The 16,022-nt window shown below is 39.5% G+C and overlaps 3 protein-coding genes across 4 annotated transcripts; 2 read left to right on the forward strand and 1 right to left on the reverse strand.

Annotated features, from left to right (window-relative positions):
* The first annotated feature begins 2,782 nt into the window (after positions 1-2,782).
* On the forward strand, positions 2,783-5,361 carry LOC121791633 (succinate dehydrogenase assembly factor 2, mitochondrial-like). The gene is made up of 5 exons (XM_042189504.1): positions 2,783-2,929; positions 3,026-3,127; positions 3,242-3,368; positions 4,922-4,990; positions 5,093-5,361. Exons 1-5 carry the CDS (start codon positions 2,841-2,843, stop codon positions 5,237-5,239), a joined length of 534 nt encoding a protein of 177 aa, XP_042045438.1. The 5' UTR covers positions 2,783-2,840; the 3' UTR covers positions 5,240-5,361.
* A 4,803-nt stretch (positions 5,362-10,164) lies between these two features.
* LOC121791631 (chromophore lyase CRL, chloroplastic-like) lies at positions 10,165-14,622 on the forward strand. Of its 2 annotated transcripts, none has more exons than XM_042189502.1 (9): positions 10,165-10,442; positions 10,531-10,565; positions 10,876-10,936; positions 11,026-11,061; positions 11,266-11,316; positions 11,421-11,513; positions 13,948-14,052; positions 14,159-14,251; positions 14,346-14,622. In XM_042189502.1, exons 1-9 carry the CDS (start codon positions 10,218-10,220, stop codon positions 14,481-14,483), a joined length of 837 nt encoding a protein of 278 aa, XP_042045436.1. In that variant the 5' UTR covers positions 10,165-10,217; the 3' UTR covers positions 14,484-14,622. The 2 variants fall into 2 exon arrangements, with proteins under 2 accessions (XP_042045436.1, XP_042045435.1); XM_042189501.1 differs by having other exon boundaries at positions 10,166-10,442; positions 10,516-10,565.
* A 169-nt stretch (positions 14,623-14,791) lies between these two features.
* LOC121791632 lies at positions 14,792-15,751 on the reverse strand. The gene is made up of 4 exons (XM_042189503.1): positions 15,430-15,751; positions 15,281-15,339; positions 15,042-15,159; positions 14,792-14,982 (listed from the first exon to the last, which is right to left on the reverse strand). Exons 1-4 carry the CDS (start codon positions 15,747-15,749, stop codon positions 14,904-14,906), a joined length of 576 nt encoding a protein of 191 aa, XP_042045437.1. The 5' UTR covers positions 15,750-15,751; the 3' UTR covers positions 14,792-14,903.
* Positions 15,752-16,022: the final 271 nt, after the last annotated feature.

The raw sequence follows: 16,022 nt of genomic DNA on the forward strand, positions 1-16,022 counted from the left end.
TGATCACTTTTGCGCACGTCGGCCTCAATGCGCAACTTCACGATCAAGTCTTCAAGGGTCATCTGTTTTCGCTTGTGCTTGAGATAACTCTTGAAGTCCTTCCAACTTGGAGGGAGTTTGTCAATGATCGTGCACCTTAGGAACTTATCGGGCAAGGTCATCCCTTCAGCCACTAAGGAGTGGATGATCATTTGGAGCTCTTGGACTTGCTCCATGATGGGTCGAGAGTCGACCATCTTGTAGTCCATAAACTTGGATGCTACAACCTGTTCAGTCCCTGCAGCATTGTCTATGCTATATTTCTTCTCTAGGCTTTCCCACATTTGTTTAGATGTGGTTACATTGGAGTATACATTATAGAGGCTATCATCTAATGCACTTAAAATAAAGTTTTTACATAGATAATCCCCTTTTCTCCAAGCCTCATAGTCCGCCATGACTTCGAGCCTAGTCTCTTGGTCGCTTGGCGCGGGCGGCTCGTTCTCCGTGAGGAAGTTGGCGACGCCCAATGTTGTCAAGTAGAACAACATCTTCTGGGTACCACCGCTTGAAGTCAGATCCTCCAAACTTTGGTGGCTTCTCGGCAGGTGGCATCATTCTTGGTGCCATAGGTGCCGCACTTGGTCCTTGGAATGAACCAATTCCGTTGCCCCCGAAGGAGCCAACAACATGGTTGGGCATAGAGCCCCCACCATTCATGTTGGGCATAGAGCCCGCCATGGTCGTACCAGCCCCGAAGGGACTAGCACCCGCATGAGACCCGAAGGCCCCAGCATTCGTGTGAGACCCGAAGGCCCCAACACCCGTGTGAGACCCGAAGGCCCCAGCACTCGATCCATTAAAGGACCCGAAGGAACCACTCAAAGTGGAACCAACCGACCCACTCGAAGTGGATCCACCAGTGAGCCCAAGGGGGTTAACGAACTCCCAAGGGGTTGTTGAGGAAGAAGGATAGCGCCCGGGAGTGGGCATCATCATCGGAATCGACGACGTGTTGACAGGTCCAGTGGTCGCCATGGTTGAAGGAATGGCGGCGGTGGTGGCGGCAGCGGTGGTGTTGGATTCCGTCGACATCTCCAGCAAAGGTGTATTAAGTTTCGAAATTTTAAGTTCAGTTTAGAGGTCAAAAATCCCTTCAAAAGCAAGTTATCTCGTCTTGCGATTGTTGGTTCTACTGATTACAAGATAACAAAACCGGGCGTAACATAACCCAAAGAAAGAAAAGGAGAAACTGAACTAAATGAAATTACAACGTAAGAATTCGAAACAAAGAACCGTGAACTAAGTTTAGCCGAGTCGAGGAGGCCTCTTCCCGCAAGACGAGATACGCCCCGGTAGTGCTCTTCGGTTTGGCGTGTCGTCCCCAAAGGTAAAACGGCTACGTCTCTATTGATGCAGCACCGCAATCAGTAGAGCTCCGGCGAACGGGATGGAGGAGAGAGCAGAGCTTCGACAGAAGGACAATGCAGAGAGAGGGAGAGAGCTTATGCAGAGAATGCTTGTATGTGTGTATCCTAATGCAGTGGTATGGCTAGCCTATTTATAGGCCAAGCCACCATGCAGGGTCAACCAGCCATTGAAGGCTCATCATGGCCAATTCGTAACCGACGTCGGTTACAGGCGTGTGGCAGGAGTGTGCCATTCGTGTGTGGAGCGTGTGGATTTCTCACGTGGCACCCGTGACTGTGCCTCACTTGACGACGTGTCATAGTTTGGGCCAAGCCCCAAGCCCAAAGACCACCCAAAGACCAATTGCCAAGATCCAAGTCCAAGTCCAAGTCCAAGTCCAAGATCGAGATCGACCTCGGGCTCGGGCCCGCGGCCCGCGGCCTGCGCCCGCGCCCACGCGCACGGGCTCGGGCGGGGCGGGCGGCGGCGGCGCGCGCGTGTGGGCTTTTTCACCCATCTTAATCCACTATAATTATTAAGTAACATAAAGTCACTTAATTTAAACACATTAAAAGATGTGTTACTTCTCCAATGTGGGATAATTAACACTTAGTTAATTATTCCCTAAGCTCACACTTAAAGCTTTAATTAAAAGCTAATTATGCCCAACTTTAATCCACTATTTCTCACTCACCGGAAATCGGATTAGAGAAAGTGAATATACTACATTTATCTACGTAAAATGTAGATCGACGCTATATCATTTAATTTCACAAAATTAAATGTCTCGTCACATTTATTCTTTGGTCAAAACCATTGACCGGGCATATTTAATCCATGATTTTTACAGAGTTACCGTGGCCGTGGAAGCCACTCCCATCACCAGAATCCATTGCACGAGATGGGGTGGTGAACGGAGTGTAGAGGTGAGAGATGAACGCCGATGCAACAGGCCATGGTCATTTCTCCGGCATTTAACTTGTAGATCAAGCACCTAAAATTACACTGTTGGCACATGATACAAAACTCTATCTTGCAAATATAGAATATATTGCTAAGAAAGAAGGAAGGGGCATCGCTGTACCAACAATAATGACAGTACCTGTAATTCCAAAATTACTCTCATGGAACTTGGAGGTCATTCGGAAATTCATCAAGGGATATTTTAGTGATGAGATACTAAAAACGATATAAAAAAAGCAGAGACCATTTTTATGCAAAACGCAAAGATTAGGTACTATTTTTTTTCAGCTTCATCAGTTACCATATTTTAAGTTCACTCATAATCAAAATTATGATAGAAGTATCAATCTAAAAATAGGTAAAGTGGTTAAATGACAAATAATCAATGGCTAATTCATCGGACCAGCCCATCAATTCTATATGAGCCCAATCGATTAGAGGGCAGCAAGCCTCATACGTCGAAGCTTCATAGATTTCAGTGACCGATAATGGGGAGTTTGAGAAGAGCCCTGTCCTCCACCATCCCTCGCATCCTCACCTCCAATTCGCGGCTCCCCAACCCCCAAACTCTTCACAGGTAACTGCAATTTCCTTTCATCTTCTTCTTATTATTCAACTCTTTTCTTTGATTTTTTATATTTTTTTAATTATTTCACTTTTGGAATGCTTTTAGGCCTATTTTGGGTTCCTTCGCCCGTTTCTACTCAGATGGAAGCGCCAATTCCCTTAATATCGATCTTTCCGATGAAGAAAGCAAAAGGCGCTTGTTTAACAGGTTTCTTCATTTTTGTTTTTCGCTTGCGATCATATTCCAACTTCTCTTCTTTCTTCAACTTTAGTTTTTTTTTGTCTTTTTCTTTGTGAAGTAATTTTCTGCATATATGTTTAGGTTGCTGTATAGGAGTAAACAAAGGGGGTACCTTGAGCTGGACTTGATTCTGGGGAAATGGGTGGAAGCTCACATTCTTTCTCTTGATGAAAATGGAATTAAATCCCTAGTTCATCTCCTTGACCTGGTAAACCAATTGATTCTCTACTTTACTTACTTTCTTGATTTGTTGCAGCTCTGATCATAAAGGAAAATGTTAGCCTGCTATATTCTGAGTTTTCCCCTAATGTGATTTACTTGGGTATCATGTTCCAAAATTTCTTTCAGTTACACTTTTCATTATGGATTATGAATTTATGATATGATATGATACTCTCGTGATCACTCTTTCACACAAAATCAGCAGCAAAAAATAGGACCTAAATTGATAGAACTTAATAACAACGATAATTGAAAACAATAGGAACGATAACCCTCAATACATTCAATGGATAATCTCCAGACTTTCACAATGATCTAAGCTCACACAATAAACATGAAAATGAATGCCGTTCTGCAGCCCATCTCTTGGCTTATATAAGCAGCTGCCAAAGTTACAAATTGACTTCTTAGCCCAAAAGCTTATTATCCCTCATTAGTTGTGAGAAAATTTTGAGGTGTTGAATATTCTCGCCTTGCTACCACTATATATTATAGAAAGTCATCAAAGAAGAATTTCCTCAAAAATGATCTGAATATGGAGTTCATCAAATTCTGGAAGGTTGCAGGGGCATTTGTAAGTACAAAGGGAATCACCATGAATTCATAATGACTTTTATGAGATTTAAAAGTGGTTTTGGGTTTATCTTCAGGGGCCATTCTCACCTGCCAATACCCAGATCTAAGACCTATCTTTGAAAACCTTGTAGCACTCCCCACCTCTTCCAGTAGATCTTCTATAACAGAAATAGGATATTTTATCCTGAACAGTGAGTAATAGGGCTCTGTAATCCACACACACATCCTCTAGGTCAGATTCATCATCTTAACTAGCACAGTAGGACATTCATAATGGCTATAGCTATGCCTGATCACTCCAGCTTCTAGCATCTCTTTGATCATTCCTTCAATTGCATTTTTTTGTGGGGCAGCATACGTATATGGCCGTATATATACTGGCTCAGATCCTTCATTCTATCAAGGTGATCCTATGGTCATGTAGTCTCTGAGGTAGAAAAGATTTTGGCTCTTCAAAGATATCAGCAAAGTCTCTCAATAACTGCTCTAACTCTAGCCAAAGCTTCTCTTGCTGCAAGTTATGACATGAGAAGAAGACTCCTTCAATGGTAGTCAGAAGTCACAGTGATGCTCGCTTGAACCTCATCCTCCTTTCTACCTTCTTCCCATCTGACTTGCTGAGAATATAAGAATAGACAATTGATTTGCTTGTCATTCGAAGACCATGTCTCCCCTTTTAACATCTGCTAACAACCCCATCAACTGAATGCCATCTGTAATTTGTTAAGTTCCAAGAAATGTCTCCCAAGGCTGAAAGCCACTATAGATTTCATTTCAGGGATGTAGATTTATCTGTCCATGTTTGTAACTGTTTGGTCTTATGAAAGGTACAAAAATGTGTTTCATGTTTTAGAAAACTTGCCCCAACTTGCTCAAAAGTGCGCATTTGGCCTTGTGAAGATTACTTGTGGTAGCTAGCACTTCTCTTTGTGCTTAATCATATCTGTTCTTTATCCTCTACAGGAAAATCCCGATCTGTGGAAGTGGCTGACCAGCCAGGAGGAACCCCCTGAGGCAGTGAAAGTAAATCCTGTAAGATGAGGAAGTTTAGGCCGAGCTAACTGTTTTTCTTTTCTTTTTTTCTGCATGCTTTTCAATAGATAGTTCATTTACCAAATTCGTTATCTGTGTTAGATATTCATTGCTGTGTGGCAAAAGGTGACTAGCAATCTTGAAAATCATGCTGCACCAGGAACTCGTGCTATGCCTGGTCAGTCTTGGGTGAGAGGCTGGGATGACTTCAAGAAGGGTCGAGACGGCCCTATTTCTGGAAACCAGTAGCTTCACAAGCTCAAGGTGTCTTGAGCAGCAGATAGAAACTCTATATATATTGTGTGAGGAAATCTCATTACATAAAATTTCATTTGAGAAGAATAAGGAAAAAAAATTGAATTGAACTATTAGACTTAGCAGCTACTTGAGTCTTTCTTCTTATATACTCCTATAAATAAAATAGGGAATGAAAAAAAATTAAATAATCGAAGGGTGGGATTATCCCGCCGCACCATCCTTTCTGTCAATATAATGATTGAAGAGTGTATGATTTAAGTTTATCGGTTTATTTCTATTCTGTGATTAATGTATTCTAAATATGTATTCAATATTAAACTAATTTTAAAGACCGAACTAGAGACTAAATTCTAGTCATCCATTTTCCTAATATAGTGGATAAAACAAATCAAGCAAATGATTTATTTCATTTTTAGATTATTTTACTTTATTTTATATGAACTTCATTATTTGATCGTTTTACTTCATTGTAGAAAGACTGAACTAAAATGATCTTAAAATGAACTATGCTTTGTCTAATAACGAACTACTCCATTTTAGTTTGTAATCTATAGTTTGAAATCTATAGTGACTTTGCTCGTTCGCTTCTTCCTATTTGAAAAAGTAAGAAATGAATGTTGACTTAATTAAAACAGGCTAGTCCCACCAAGCAGGAAATAGTTTTAGGTGTTTGGTGATTCATATTTGGTTGACAACACGCAAGCAAAGTCAATGGCGTTTGACGAATATGTCTATCACTTCTTCGTAATCCCTCTGGTACCCCTCCCGTCAATTTAAGTGGTAAACAGTAGTGACATTTGTAACATATTTATCAACGCTACAGAGGGGAAATGTGTGATAAACGAGTTACACTGACATACCTCACAAAAAAAAGTCACCTACCCAAGATGTTGTCCTCGTTGGAGTATGGCCCCTCCACTTAGCAAACGGATCTGAAACTGCACACAAAACTCATTTAGATCTAACAAAATAGATTTGACGAACGTTGGAAGGGGTATACGTTAGACACAACGATACCGATCAACTTTTGAACGCGTTGACGGTTTGGAAGTGCCAGAACTCTTCAACAGCTTCCAAGGAGTGCAATGTAGTGAGAGAAAGTATCCCCAAATGCACAACTCAAAAATGCAGACGCATGTGTTAATGGGGGGAAACCCAAAAATTTGAGGGACACTTTGGTAATCTCCACACCAATTCTTGTAGGTTGTAGCGGACGAGTTTTCCAATATCAAGTGGGCAGCATGATTCATCTCTTCCGAAAGTCAAACGTAGCAGTGCGGGCCGGAGTGGAAATTGAGGGCCATGCAGATTCATCTATGGAACACCGAACCAGCTTTTTTGCCATGATTTAACTCCATTTGTGGTCATTTAATGAACACTGAACATGTCCTTAGATTAAGAATTAATTATGTATATATCTTGTTAGTGATAATCAAATTTCTGGTATTTGGCTTCACAAAAACTAGAGATGCCCAAGGTTTTCGGTTCCGGCGGTTAACCGCGGAACCGTAACCGCCGGTTCCGATTCCGAACCGGAACCGTGACTTTTTTCTTGAACCGAAACAACAATATTTTGAACCGCGGGCCAGTTTCGGTTCCAAATTTTACGAACCGAAACTGCCGGTTCTGGACGGTTCCAAACCGGAACAGTGAAAAACCGTCGGAAAACCGTGAAATCTAGCCGGAACAGCGAAAAATCGCCGGAAACCGGTGGTTCGGAACCGTGAAAAACCATAAAAAATTGCCGATAAACCGGCGGTTTGAAACCGGAAACGTGAAATAGCCTCACGGTTCGATTCCGGTTCCACATTTCTCAACGGAACCGCCAGTTTACGAACCATGGGCATGTCTAACAAAAACGCCAAATACTAGGTCGTCCAAGGGACTAAATCTATTTGCCCACTACACTCATTTTGTAAGAAGGTTAATACTCCCTCAGTTCACCATTTAACTATTTTGAGTTTATGGAGTAGAAATTATTAAAATATTAATAAAATATAGGAGTAGAATAGCACTGTGAAAAAAGTGTGGGGACTGCAATAACGAATATTTATTCGGTCACCATGAAATCTCACACCCACAGTCGAAAATGGCTGAGAAAATCCGCATTTATCCCAATCTCTCACTCTTTCTCTCCCTCTCCCTTCTCTCTCTCTTGTCAACTCGTGCTGCCGCGTCGCCGCCACTATCACCATCGCCATCGCCATCGCCATGGCCGCTCCAATTCCACTCAATCCTGTTTATCGACAGCAGCAGCGGGCTGCAAGTGACAGACCTCTGGTACGACTGGCCTAACGGCCGCAACTTCAACATCATCCAACACCAGCTCGAGAAGAAGATCTACGATTTGGAGTGGAACAACGGCACGTCCTTCTACTACACACTGGACGGCAACAAGGAGTGCAAAATCATGCATTTTCAGGTGGGGAAACGGAAAAATTCTTTTTTTGGTAATGCATGTTAATGGAATTTCATTTTAATGAAGAGTTTTAGTTGTATTCCGACTCAGGGAGTGACGCAAAACCGTTATGCGTCGTTCTAGGAGAGACGAACCATCATGCGTCGTTGTTTAGTGACGCATAACCATCATGCGTCGTTGTTTAGTACCGCATAAGCATTATGCGTCTTTAAATAGTGACACATAAGCATTATGCGTCTTTCTTTAGCGACGCATAACACTTATGCATCTTTGGGTAGTGAAGCATAAAGCTTATGCGTCTTCCGGTGGGTTTTTAAAACAGGCAGAGAAGGCAGAACGCATCACAGACAGAAAGCCGCGACCCAAGCGACGATTCCCAGCAAATTCCGATGATTCCCAGCCATTTCCGGCGAATTTCCACCATTTTGCAACCATATTCCGGTAATTGTTCTTATATTTGGCTAAATACATCATTTATGGCTTAATTTGTGCAGGTTTTCCGTAATTTAGCAAAATTTGGGTTTATGATGAAATTGATGGATTTTTGGTCGATTTTTGTTGTTTTGTTGCCTATACTTAGGGATTATGATGAAATTAGGGGTTATGATGAAATTGATGCAAATTTTTGGTCGATTTTCCATAATTTGTGTATTTCATATGCATAGTATTTAGCAAAATTAGAGTTTATGATGAAATTGATGGATTTTTTGGTCGATTTTCCGTAATTTGTGTATTTCATATGCATATAATTAAATGGGTAGAAGTAATTGATTCAGTTTTTGTAATTGCGCCCCTTTTGTTGCCTAATTTGAATCTTGATGATGTCTCCAAATTGGAATATAGATTGTCGTTGTCAATTGAAGTTGCAATTTAGTTAGATTATTGAGTTTTTATGAAAAAATTGAATATTGGGTGAATGTTTTGAAGTAGATGGCATCTGCAAGTTCCGAACAACAGTTATGTTATGGAGCTGAGGATCCATCATTACTATTTCATCAAAACAAACACATTTCAGCCTTATTGTTGGCAAATGACACATTAAATGTGTTGAGAGTTCGTAGGACGGAGAGTAAGGTTTGGGCAGTGCCAATACATGAAAATGTGATGTATTGGCTTGATGTATGAGGGTTCAGAGGCGTGGTTGAATGTGGAAGGCCGATGAGGATGGACAATGAGCTTATAACTGCCTTGATCGAGCGCTGGAGGCCTAAGACACACTGTTTCCACCTTCCAGTTGGTGAAGTTACCGTAACCTTACAGGATGTGCAAAGCCTGTGGGGTTTGAGAGCAGACGGTCGTATTTTCACTGGCCGTGACTACCCTGTTGGATATGAAGATTGGCCCAGCAAGTGTAGATTCACAAACTTTGCTTGGGCCTTAGGGCATCAATAACGCTAGGGGCCGGGCTGCAAAAAGTGAATCCCGGCCCAGGCATTGCGTTGGACGAGCGGAAGTTGCGGCTGGGCCGGTCCCGGGGTCCGGTTCGGGCTAGCGTTGGACGGGCAGCAAACCACCAAAATTTATTTATTTTTCTTTTTTTATTATTTTTTTGTCCATTTATACTCATTTCTTCAACATTCTTTCACCAATTTCTCAATTTCTATCCTCTAAATTATTTCAATATGTTTTCTAGGACTTGTAATTTTTATTTTTTAGGGCTTAATAATTTTTTTTTCTAGGATTTGTAATTTTTTTTCGCATTTACGAGTAAAATAAGTTGAAGTTGTGAATACTGTCATTTATTAGTTGCGGCCCAAGTTGAGGCCTGCAGGGTTAGAGCTGTTGGGGTATGGGCCGCAACTGTAGGGAAATGATGACGTGGAGGGGACTTGGGGCCTGAAATGGGGATGGGTTAATGATGCTCTTAGTCCCATTTGAAGGGCCATTGTAAAAAGGTTAATGGCAAACCAAACATCAATAATTTCCAGATATATGTCACTATCTTGTGCTATCTAGAAAACCAAACATACCCTTGACATTGTTTTCTTACAGCTAAGTTCTTGCAACTTAACATTTTAATTACACTTGATTACTCAATATACATTAATAGTACTATTTTATAAGCTCAAATTACACATCAACAATTTAATTTAGTAGCAAATGAAAGTTTATATAATAAAAAAATCATGAAAATTATGAATTTTATTATCACGGAGATCCAATTGATATGGCATAACGGTGAATGTATTTGTGTTAATGAATACTAACAAACTATTCCTCATTTTGATATTTATGATCCTAGATATATAATGAAACTAGAGACATTTTAACAGGGACAACATATAATCATACATACCAGATTAAAAGGAGGTTTTAGTTATGGTAACAGATGACTTGTAATATTTCAAAATTTGCTCAAGCTTCTTATTCATCAATTTTATTTTAGGATCTAATCAAAACCCAACAAAAAAAAAATGGATGACAGTATGTTTTATAAGCCCCAAAATAATTTTATCTAATTATATATTGAAAAAATAAATAGTTATGATAAGCAACGCCAGCCACAACATGTAGCAAAATCAATTAAAAAATCCCCCAAAAGAAAAATCAATGATTGATTCAGATAGTGCAGAGCGAGCGACACCCAGCATGTGCACCAGCTCGGACTCGGGCTCCGGCTCGGGCTCGGGCTCCAACGGATGGACCAAAGCCCGCGGAGTAGTGCTCAAGACTCTGGTCTTAATGGGCGGAGCACTGTTGCTGAAGCGCCTCACTAAGTCCACCACCCGTTGGGACCATGCGCGCATCGTCGCCGACTCACTCGCCGGCGAGAAGGTTACTTTCCTATTCAATTTACCGAATTCAACTTGTGTGTTTCGATTTTTTATTTTTATTTTGGATTTGCTAGTTTTCAAGGGAGCAGGCTTCGAGGGACCCGGACAACTATTTTAATTTGAGGTAATTTTCTGTTGCTTCGTCTTCGGTTATCTGCTTTGGAATGTGATTGATTGCACGAGGTGATGATTAGTGTATGGAATATAATGTCTTAGGATTGTTGGTGTAAGAAATTAGGGTAAATTATAGAGTCTAATTTCGAGCTGCGGAGGAGTGTATGTCAGTATCGCGTGTTTCTGAGGATTCTTTGCCTGTACTGAATTATTGGTTTGTTGATTATACTGAGCATAAGTGTTCCTTTATTTTGTTGTTTAAATAGATGAATTTGTGTCTATTGTAGAATGATTTTACACTTTTTCTGTGTTATTTCTAGATGGCTCTCATGTCCAGCAGCAGAAATGGTTGATGGTTCAAGAGTTTTGTACTTTGAACAGGTAGAATATGCCAAAATATTGTCTTGGATGTGTTTAACTTTGCAAGGTTTCTTTATCTTCAAGATTTTCAATAGATTACTTCGTGACAGGCATTCTGGAGAACTCCTCACAAACCTTTTCGACAGGTACTTGATCGAACTACTTCGAGAGTTTGAACCTTAGATATTGTTGATGTCTATGTTTTGGCAGCATTTTGTTTGGCGATCATACTGGGAAGTCATCCCATATAGAAATGAACATTCTCACTGATGAAATATGAATGTCTTGTCAGTTGGATATGTTGCATATGTTTCTACTAATTAATTATTCTAACAGAAATCTCGATGCAGAGATTTTTCATGGTAAAGCCTTGCTCAAAGGAGATGAAATGTGATGTTGAGGTTAGGCCTAGTGCTTAATTTTATTTTCATCTATCTGCTTTTATAAGCTGCTACTGAGTATTACTTATTTGATGTTCATTAAATTACCCCTTCCCTTTGGATAGATGAGTACTTACGCTATCCGGGACTCAGAGGAGTACAAGAATTTTTGTGATCGGTCGAGGGATCAAAGGCCACAGCCTGAAGAAGTAATTGGTGTAAGTGCGATTACATATTAGATTGATTGAACCTATATCTAGATCTGACAAATTGTACCATATTCATATGAATTTTTACAGTGCCCCTCTGTTAGTCTTAGTGACCATCTTTGCTGGCTTGTGTGTTATGTTCGATAGTGTAAAATCATTATACAATCTACACAAATTCATATATTTACTTGTTTCTTTGATGTAAAATCATTCTTCACAATTAGGTGGATCTAATTTTAGCTCATCAGGTTCGAAAGGTCTCATATGGAATAACTTGTATAATGAGAGAGAAAAGCAGTCTTATTATATTTTCGTCATTTAATAAGAATATGCCGGACATAAATCTTCCTTTCCGCCAGAGGAGATAGAGATGCTTTTAATTGAATAAACAGAGTTGCAAATTTATTGAAGGACCAAGTACAACTTAGTGCAATCCTGCAATTAGAGAATGGCATTTTATAGCTGAAATGGCACTGTAGGGTAGTTAAATCACCACGTACTGATAGATGGGTTTGACTTTTGTCTCAATAGTTGCTAGTTGCAAATTGTGGTAACTGCTACTTTGTTAGAGGAAACTATAACTTTTGGGACACATGCAGTTTAGAGAGAAATTGTAGGTGGCGTCAAAGATTGCAAAATATTATTGTATGTACCTCTCAATATTTGTCTTTGTTAGGAGAATATAACCAGTTTCCTTTTTTGGTGGACAAGGAGTATATACAATCAAACATAAGATAACAACATACTAGGTACACCCTATGGAAAACCATACTCCAATATTCTTACAACTTCAGTCATCTGCTGCAATATTCTCGGTTCATATTTGATTCCCTTTGGTCCATCCAAGAGCTGCCTCATTGTGTTGTGGGAAAGAGCAAGTATTGTGTTAGGTAGCATGCATGCCGTTTTGGATAAGCAACACAAGCTTCCTAGTCAAGTAAAACAACACAAGCTTCAGAGTTCTAGAACTAGTGGTTAAGCAACACAAGCTCCTGAGTTCTTGATATAGTGGATGAAGTTATGCAGTCACTTATCCTCCTAATGTGCAGGTTAGATATCTGGAGCAAAGGCTTGAAAATAATAATAAGAATTTAAGTAACACTTTCTTTTAAAAACCCTATTGGAAAAGTGTAATGAGGACCTTCTTATTTTCAACATGTGAACATCTTTTGCTTCAAGACCCTGAGGCTTAGGCTCTTTTAATTGTAAGACTCTTGTTGTAGTTTTCATGCTGCATTGGAATAACTCCTTAGGGCGTATTTACTATTCAAGATTGATATACATGATTGAGTATTTTTATCCTCTTCACAAGGATTTCTCTAATCCTACCCCTAAAGTGTGTTTACTTTGAGAGATTGGAAAGATTGATAAAGCATAAGACTGACTAGTTGAACGATAAGATGGTCAAACAAATGCAAAATTAATAAATCCTTAAAACCAAACAATGGATTAGCTTGGACTATTTTCATTTATCAATCCTAGCTTTCAAGGTAAACGTGGGTTAAGATATCAAGGCTAAGTGAAGAACTTTAATCTATTGTCATTAAGTAAGTGAGTGCATACTCAAGCTTAAAGAAGCTGAAATTTTGAATTTTTTTCTTGCATTCAACAGTTTTGAGTATTTTCAAATTTTAGATTAGCTTGTATAGACCAGATCAGAAGAAAGGTAAAAATCTAAAGGCAGCAAGGGGATGTTCTTTTCTGCTTTTCTTTTTTGGGAAATTAATACAACTTCATTACAACACTTTCAAGCTCCACTTTTAAGCATATTTTGTTTTAGCACTTTGAATCTTCCCTTTCACAGAGTAGAATTGTAAAGCCTAAATTGTCCTTTTACATGTAAAAATTATTATGTCGCATACACTCTTATTATCTGTATTTTTCTGCTTTTAACTGCTCTTGAAGGTCATTCATATATATCTAATTAGTTGTGTATATAAATTCATGTGTTTGTGTGTGTGACTGTGTGTGCGTCAGTGTAATGTTAGCCTACAGACGCAGTGTGGGAAGCTTGTGAGCTCTTAGTGCATTGATGACATTTTAATCACTACTCTACACTATGTGCACATGGTGGTGCCTGTCCCGGTGTGTCTAGGGAAGCATTCCTTTATGGGGGTGTTCGGTTTATAAGATTGTATCATGGGATTAAATATGTAGTGTGTTTGGTTCATGAGATTCAATCCCACAACTCAATCCTAGATGGATAATCATGGGATGATTAGTCATAGCTAACCCGGGTGACTAAAATAATCTCACAACTCAATCCTAGAATGCTGGTGTCTGGTGAGCTTTAGTAGTTAGAACTAGAAGGTACTGTTTGTGCATCAGTTATGTTATTTTATTTTTCTGGTTTCTCAGTTACTGATTCAGGCATTAGACATTTGGTCATCTGTGCTATGGATTGACGAGCTTTAAAGCATCAAATATTCAAACTTCAATGCAGGATATTGCAGAGCATTTGACTACCATATATCTCAAGCGCTGTGATAGAGGGAAGCGTTGTTTATACGAAGGCTCAACTCCTGCAGATGGGTTTCCTAATACATGGGTATGCCCACCTTTTGATTCTTCACTACCTCACATCAACATCACCCTCCATTCCCTGAAAGTTAATTTAGTAATTCCTTTCTGAGCATGTGTTTTATATACTGCAGAATGGAGCATCATATTGTACCTCAGAACTTACAGTATTGAAAAACAGTGAAATACACACGTCCGACATAGGCTATGATTATGAGGGAAATCAGGTGAGTTTCAGCTATATCGTTTCTTTGAAATTATCTTTTCGACATATATTATACATTTGTTTCACCTGGATCCCCTCTTTCATTTCATTTCCAGGTTTGGGGCGTAAAGGGTAGTCCATACGAGTTTAAACCTGCTCCGGCATCAAGTTTTAGTGACCCATTCTCCTCTTTAACTATCCCTCCCCAATTCACAGAGAAACGGATCGAGGGCTCATTTGTCCTCCAAAATTGACACCTTTTGTCATAGAACCACACAATGTACCCTAGTATACATATTCTTTTCTCCCACCTTTTATTTGTTTTCAATATATGTACAGAAATGTTCGACTCCATCTAGCTTATAGAAGATCCATCTAAAATTTTACAATTAACAACAGACTCTTCTTATCATTTGTGAACTATGTTGCATAATGTCTCTTGGCGTTGCGCAGATATGAACATACATTAGTAGATTAATTTTGTAGTACAGTACATATGTTATTGTGTGCAGCCTGGACTTGAGGACCTTTTTTCCATTGGGAATTTTGTGGGATAGTAAACTTTAGTAGTATTACTACCTATTTTTCATTGAAAAAGAAATTGAAAGATGAATTGAAATAGAGGAATGCACAAGTGTAACAAAAATGTAGTACAATGAGTTATCCTATTAATCTTAGATGGTGGTGTTGAGGTAGAAATATAGGGCAATCAATGCTGCCGCTCCAAGTGCTATTGCGAAGGGCAATGCCTGCCTGCAAAATGCAAATATATTTGGATCCTTATGTTAGAAAAAACAGAGACACATACATACCCGATAGCTTCGTCTCTCTTAATCTGTTCTTTCCTGGCTTTTCGAACATCTGTGCTGTTTGCATTTTTAGAAACATCTGGCGCATATGGCCTGAATCTCCTTTTTGGGGCACCACATACTGCAACCAACACATCCATGCTTATATAAATGCTCCTACATAATAATAATAATAATCATAATCGGGAAATTGACTCTTCCAATAATTTCATCAAGGCAATCTAAGACAAGTAAAAGTATACCAGGGCAGAAATAGTTATCAGCCAGTTTCTCAAAAGGTGTTCTGTCATTGTAGATATACCTGCATTAAGATAAGTCCCAAGTCTAATCATACTATATCCAAGAACATTTATACAATAAATGACAAAAAGGGAAATAAAAGAAAGATGACCCGCAATCGCGGCAGATGTAGGCTTGCTTGGAAGCAACACGCATCGAGAATTTAGGCGCAGTAGTTGGGAGAGTTGAGAGTTGAGATGGCATGAATAGGTGAACAGATGGAGAGAAGAAGGGTGATTTCAGCGCAAAGCGGCCGGTGGTAGCTCCCGGCGGCAGAGATAGTGGCGCCATGGACTTGGCTCCATGAAGACTTGTGGCCATTTCTAACTGATGTCTGTGTGTGAATAATGAATAGAGAGTGTGATGGATATTGATGATGATATGAGGTGATAAGAAAAGTAAGTTATGTGGAGTAATATTGTGTGGAAGCATGGCTGTCATACTCCCCCACAAAACTGCCCACATAACTCCAATTTAGGACCTTTTTTTCTTTTCTTTCAAGAACTTTCTTAAGCCCACTTTATTTGTTTTTATTGCTCTTTTTTCATTTGTTTTCTCATACCCAAATGCCCTTCCTAAATTCAACTTGTGTTTACAAACATGTGGCTGTTATTATTTAGTACAAAAGCCATTAAAGAATTGGATTCTGCACCTGAGAAGGTATCATAGCTTGTTAGGAAAGTTGTATAACATTTAGTAATTTTG

The sequence above is a fragment of the Salvia splendens genome, unplaced genomic scaffold (assembly GCF_004379255.2).
Source record: "Salvia splendens isolate huo1 unplaced genomic scaffold, SspV2 ctg86, whole genome shotgun sequence".
Classification (NCBI taxonomy): domain Eukaryota; kingdom Viridiplantae; phylum Streptophyta; class Magnoliopsida; order Lamiales; family Lamiaceae; genus Salvia; species Salvia splendens.

What these genes read in the sequence shown, in the direction of transcription:
- LOC121791633 (XM_042189504.1), top strand. Translation starts at nt 2,841, where the DNA reads ATGGGGAGTTTGAGAAGAGCCCTGTCCTCCACCATCCCTCGCATCCTC. An exon ending in TAGTTCATCTCCTTGACCTG is followed by an intron (nt 3,369 to 4,921) that starts GTAAACCAATTG and finishes TATCCTCTACAG; the next exon opens with GAAAATCCCGATCTGTGGAA. An exon ending in AGGCAGTGAAAGTAAATCCT is followed by an intron (nt 4,991 to 5,092) that starts GTAAGATGAGGA and finishes TATCTGTGTTAG; the next exon opens with ATATTCATTGCTGTGTGGCA.
- LOC121791631 (XM_042189501.1), top strand. Translation starts at nt 10,218, where the DNA reads ATGATTGATTCAGATAGTGCAGAGCGAGCGACACCCAGCATGTGCACC. An exon ending in ACTCACTCGCCGGCGAGAAG is followed by an intron (nt 10,443 to 10,515) that starts GTTACTTTCCTA and finishes TGGATTTGCTAG; the next exon opens with TTTTCAAGGGAGCAGGCTTC. An exon ending in CTCACAAACCTTTTCGACAG is followed by an intron (nt 11,062 to 11,265) that starts GTACTTGATCGA and finishes ATCTCGATGCAG; the next exon opens with AGATTTTTCATGGTAAAGCC.
- LOC121791632 (XM_042189503.1), bottom strand. Translation starts at nt 15,749, where the DNA reads ATGCTTCCACACAATATTACTCCACATAACTTACTTTTCTTATCACCT. An exon ending in TGATAACTATTTCTGCCCTG is followed by an intron (nt 15,160 to 15,280) that starts GTATACTTTTAC and finishes TGTTGGTTGCAG; the next exon opens with TATGTGGTGCCCCAAAAAGG. An exon ending in AAGAGAGACGAAGCTATCGG is followed by an intron (nt 14,983 to 15,041) that starts GTATGTATGTGT and finishes TGCATTTTGCAG; the next exon opens with GCAGGCATTGCCCTTCGCAA.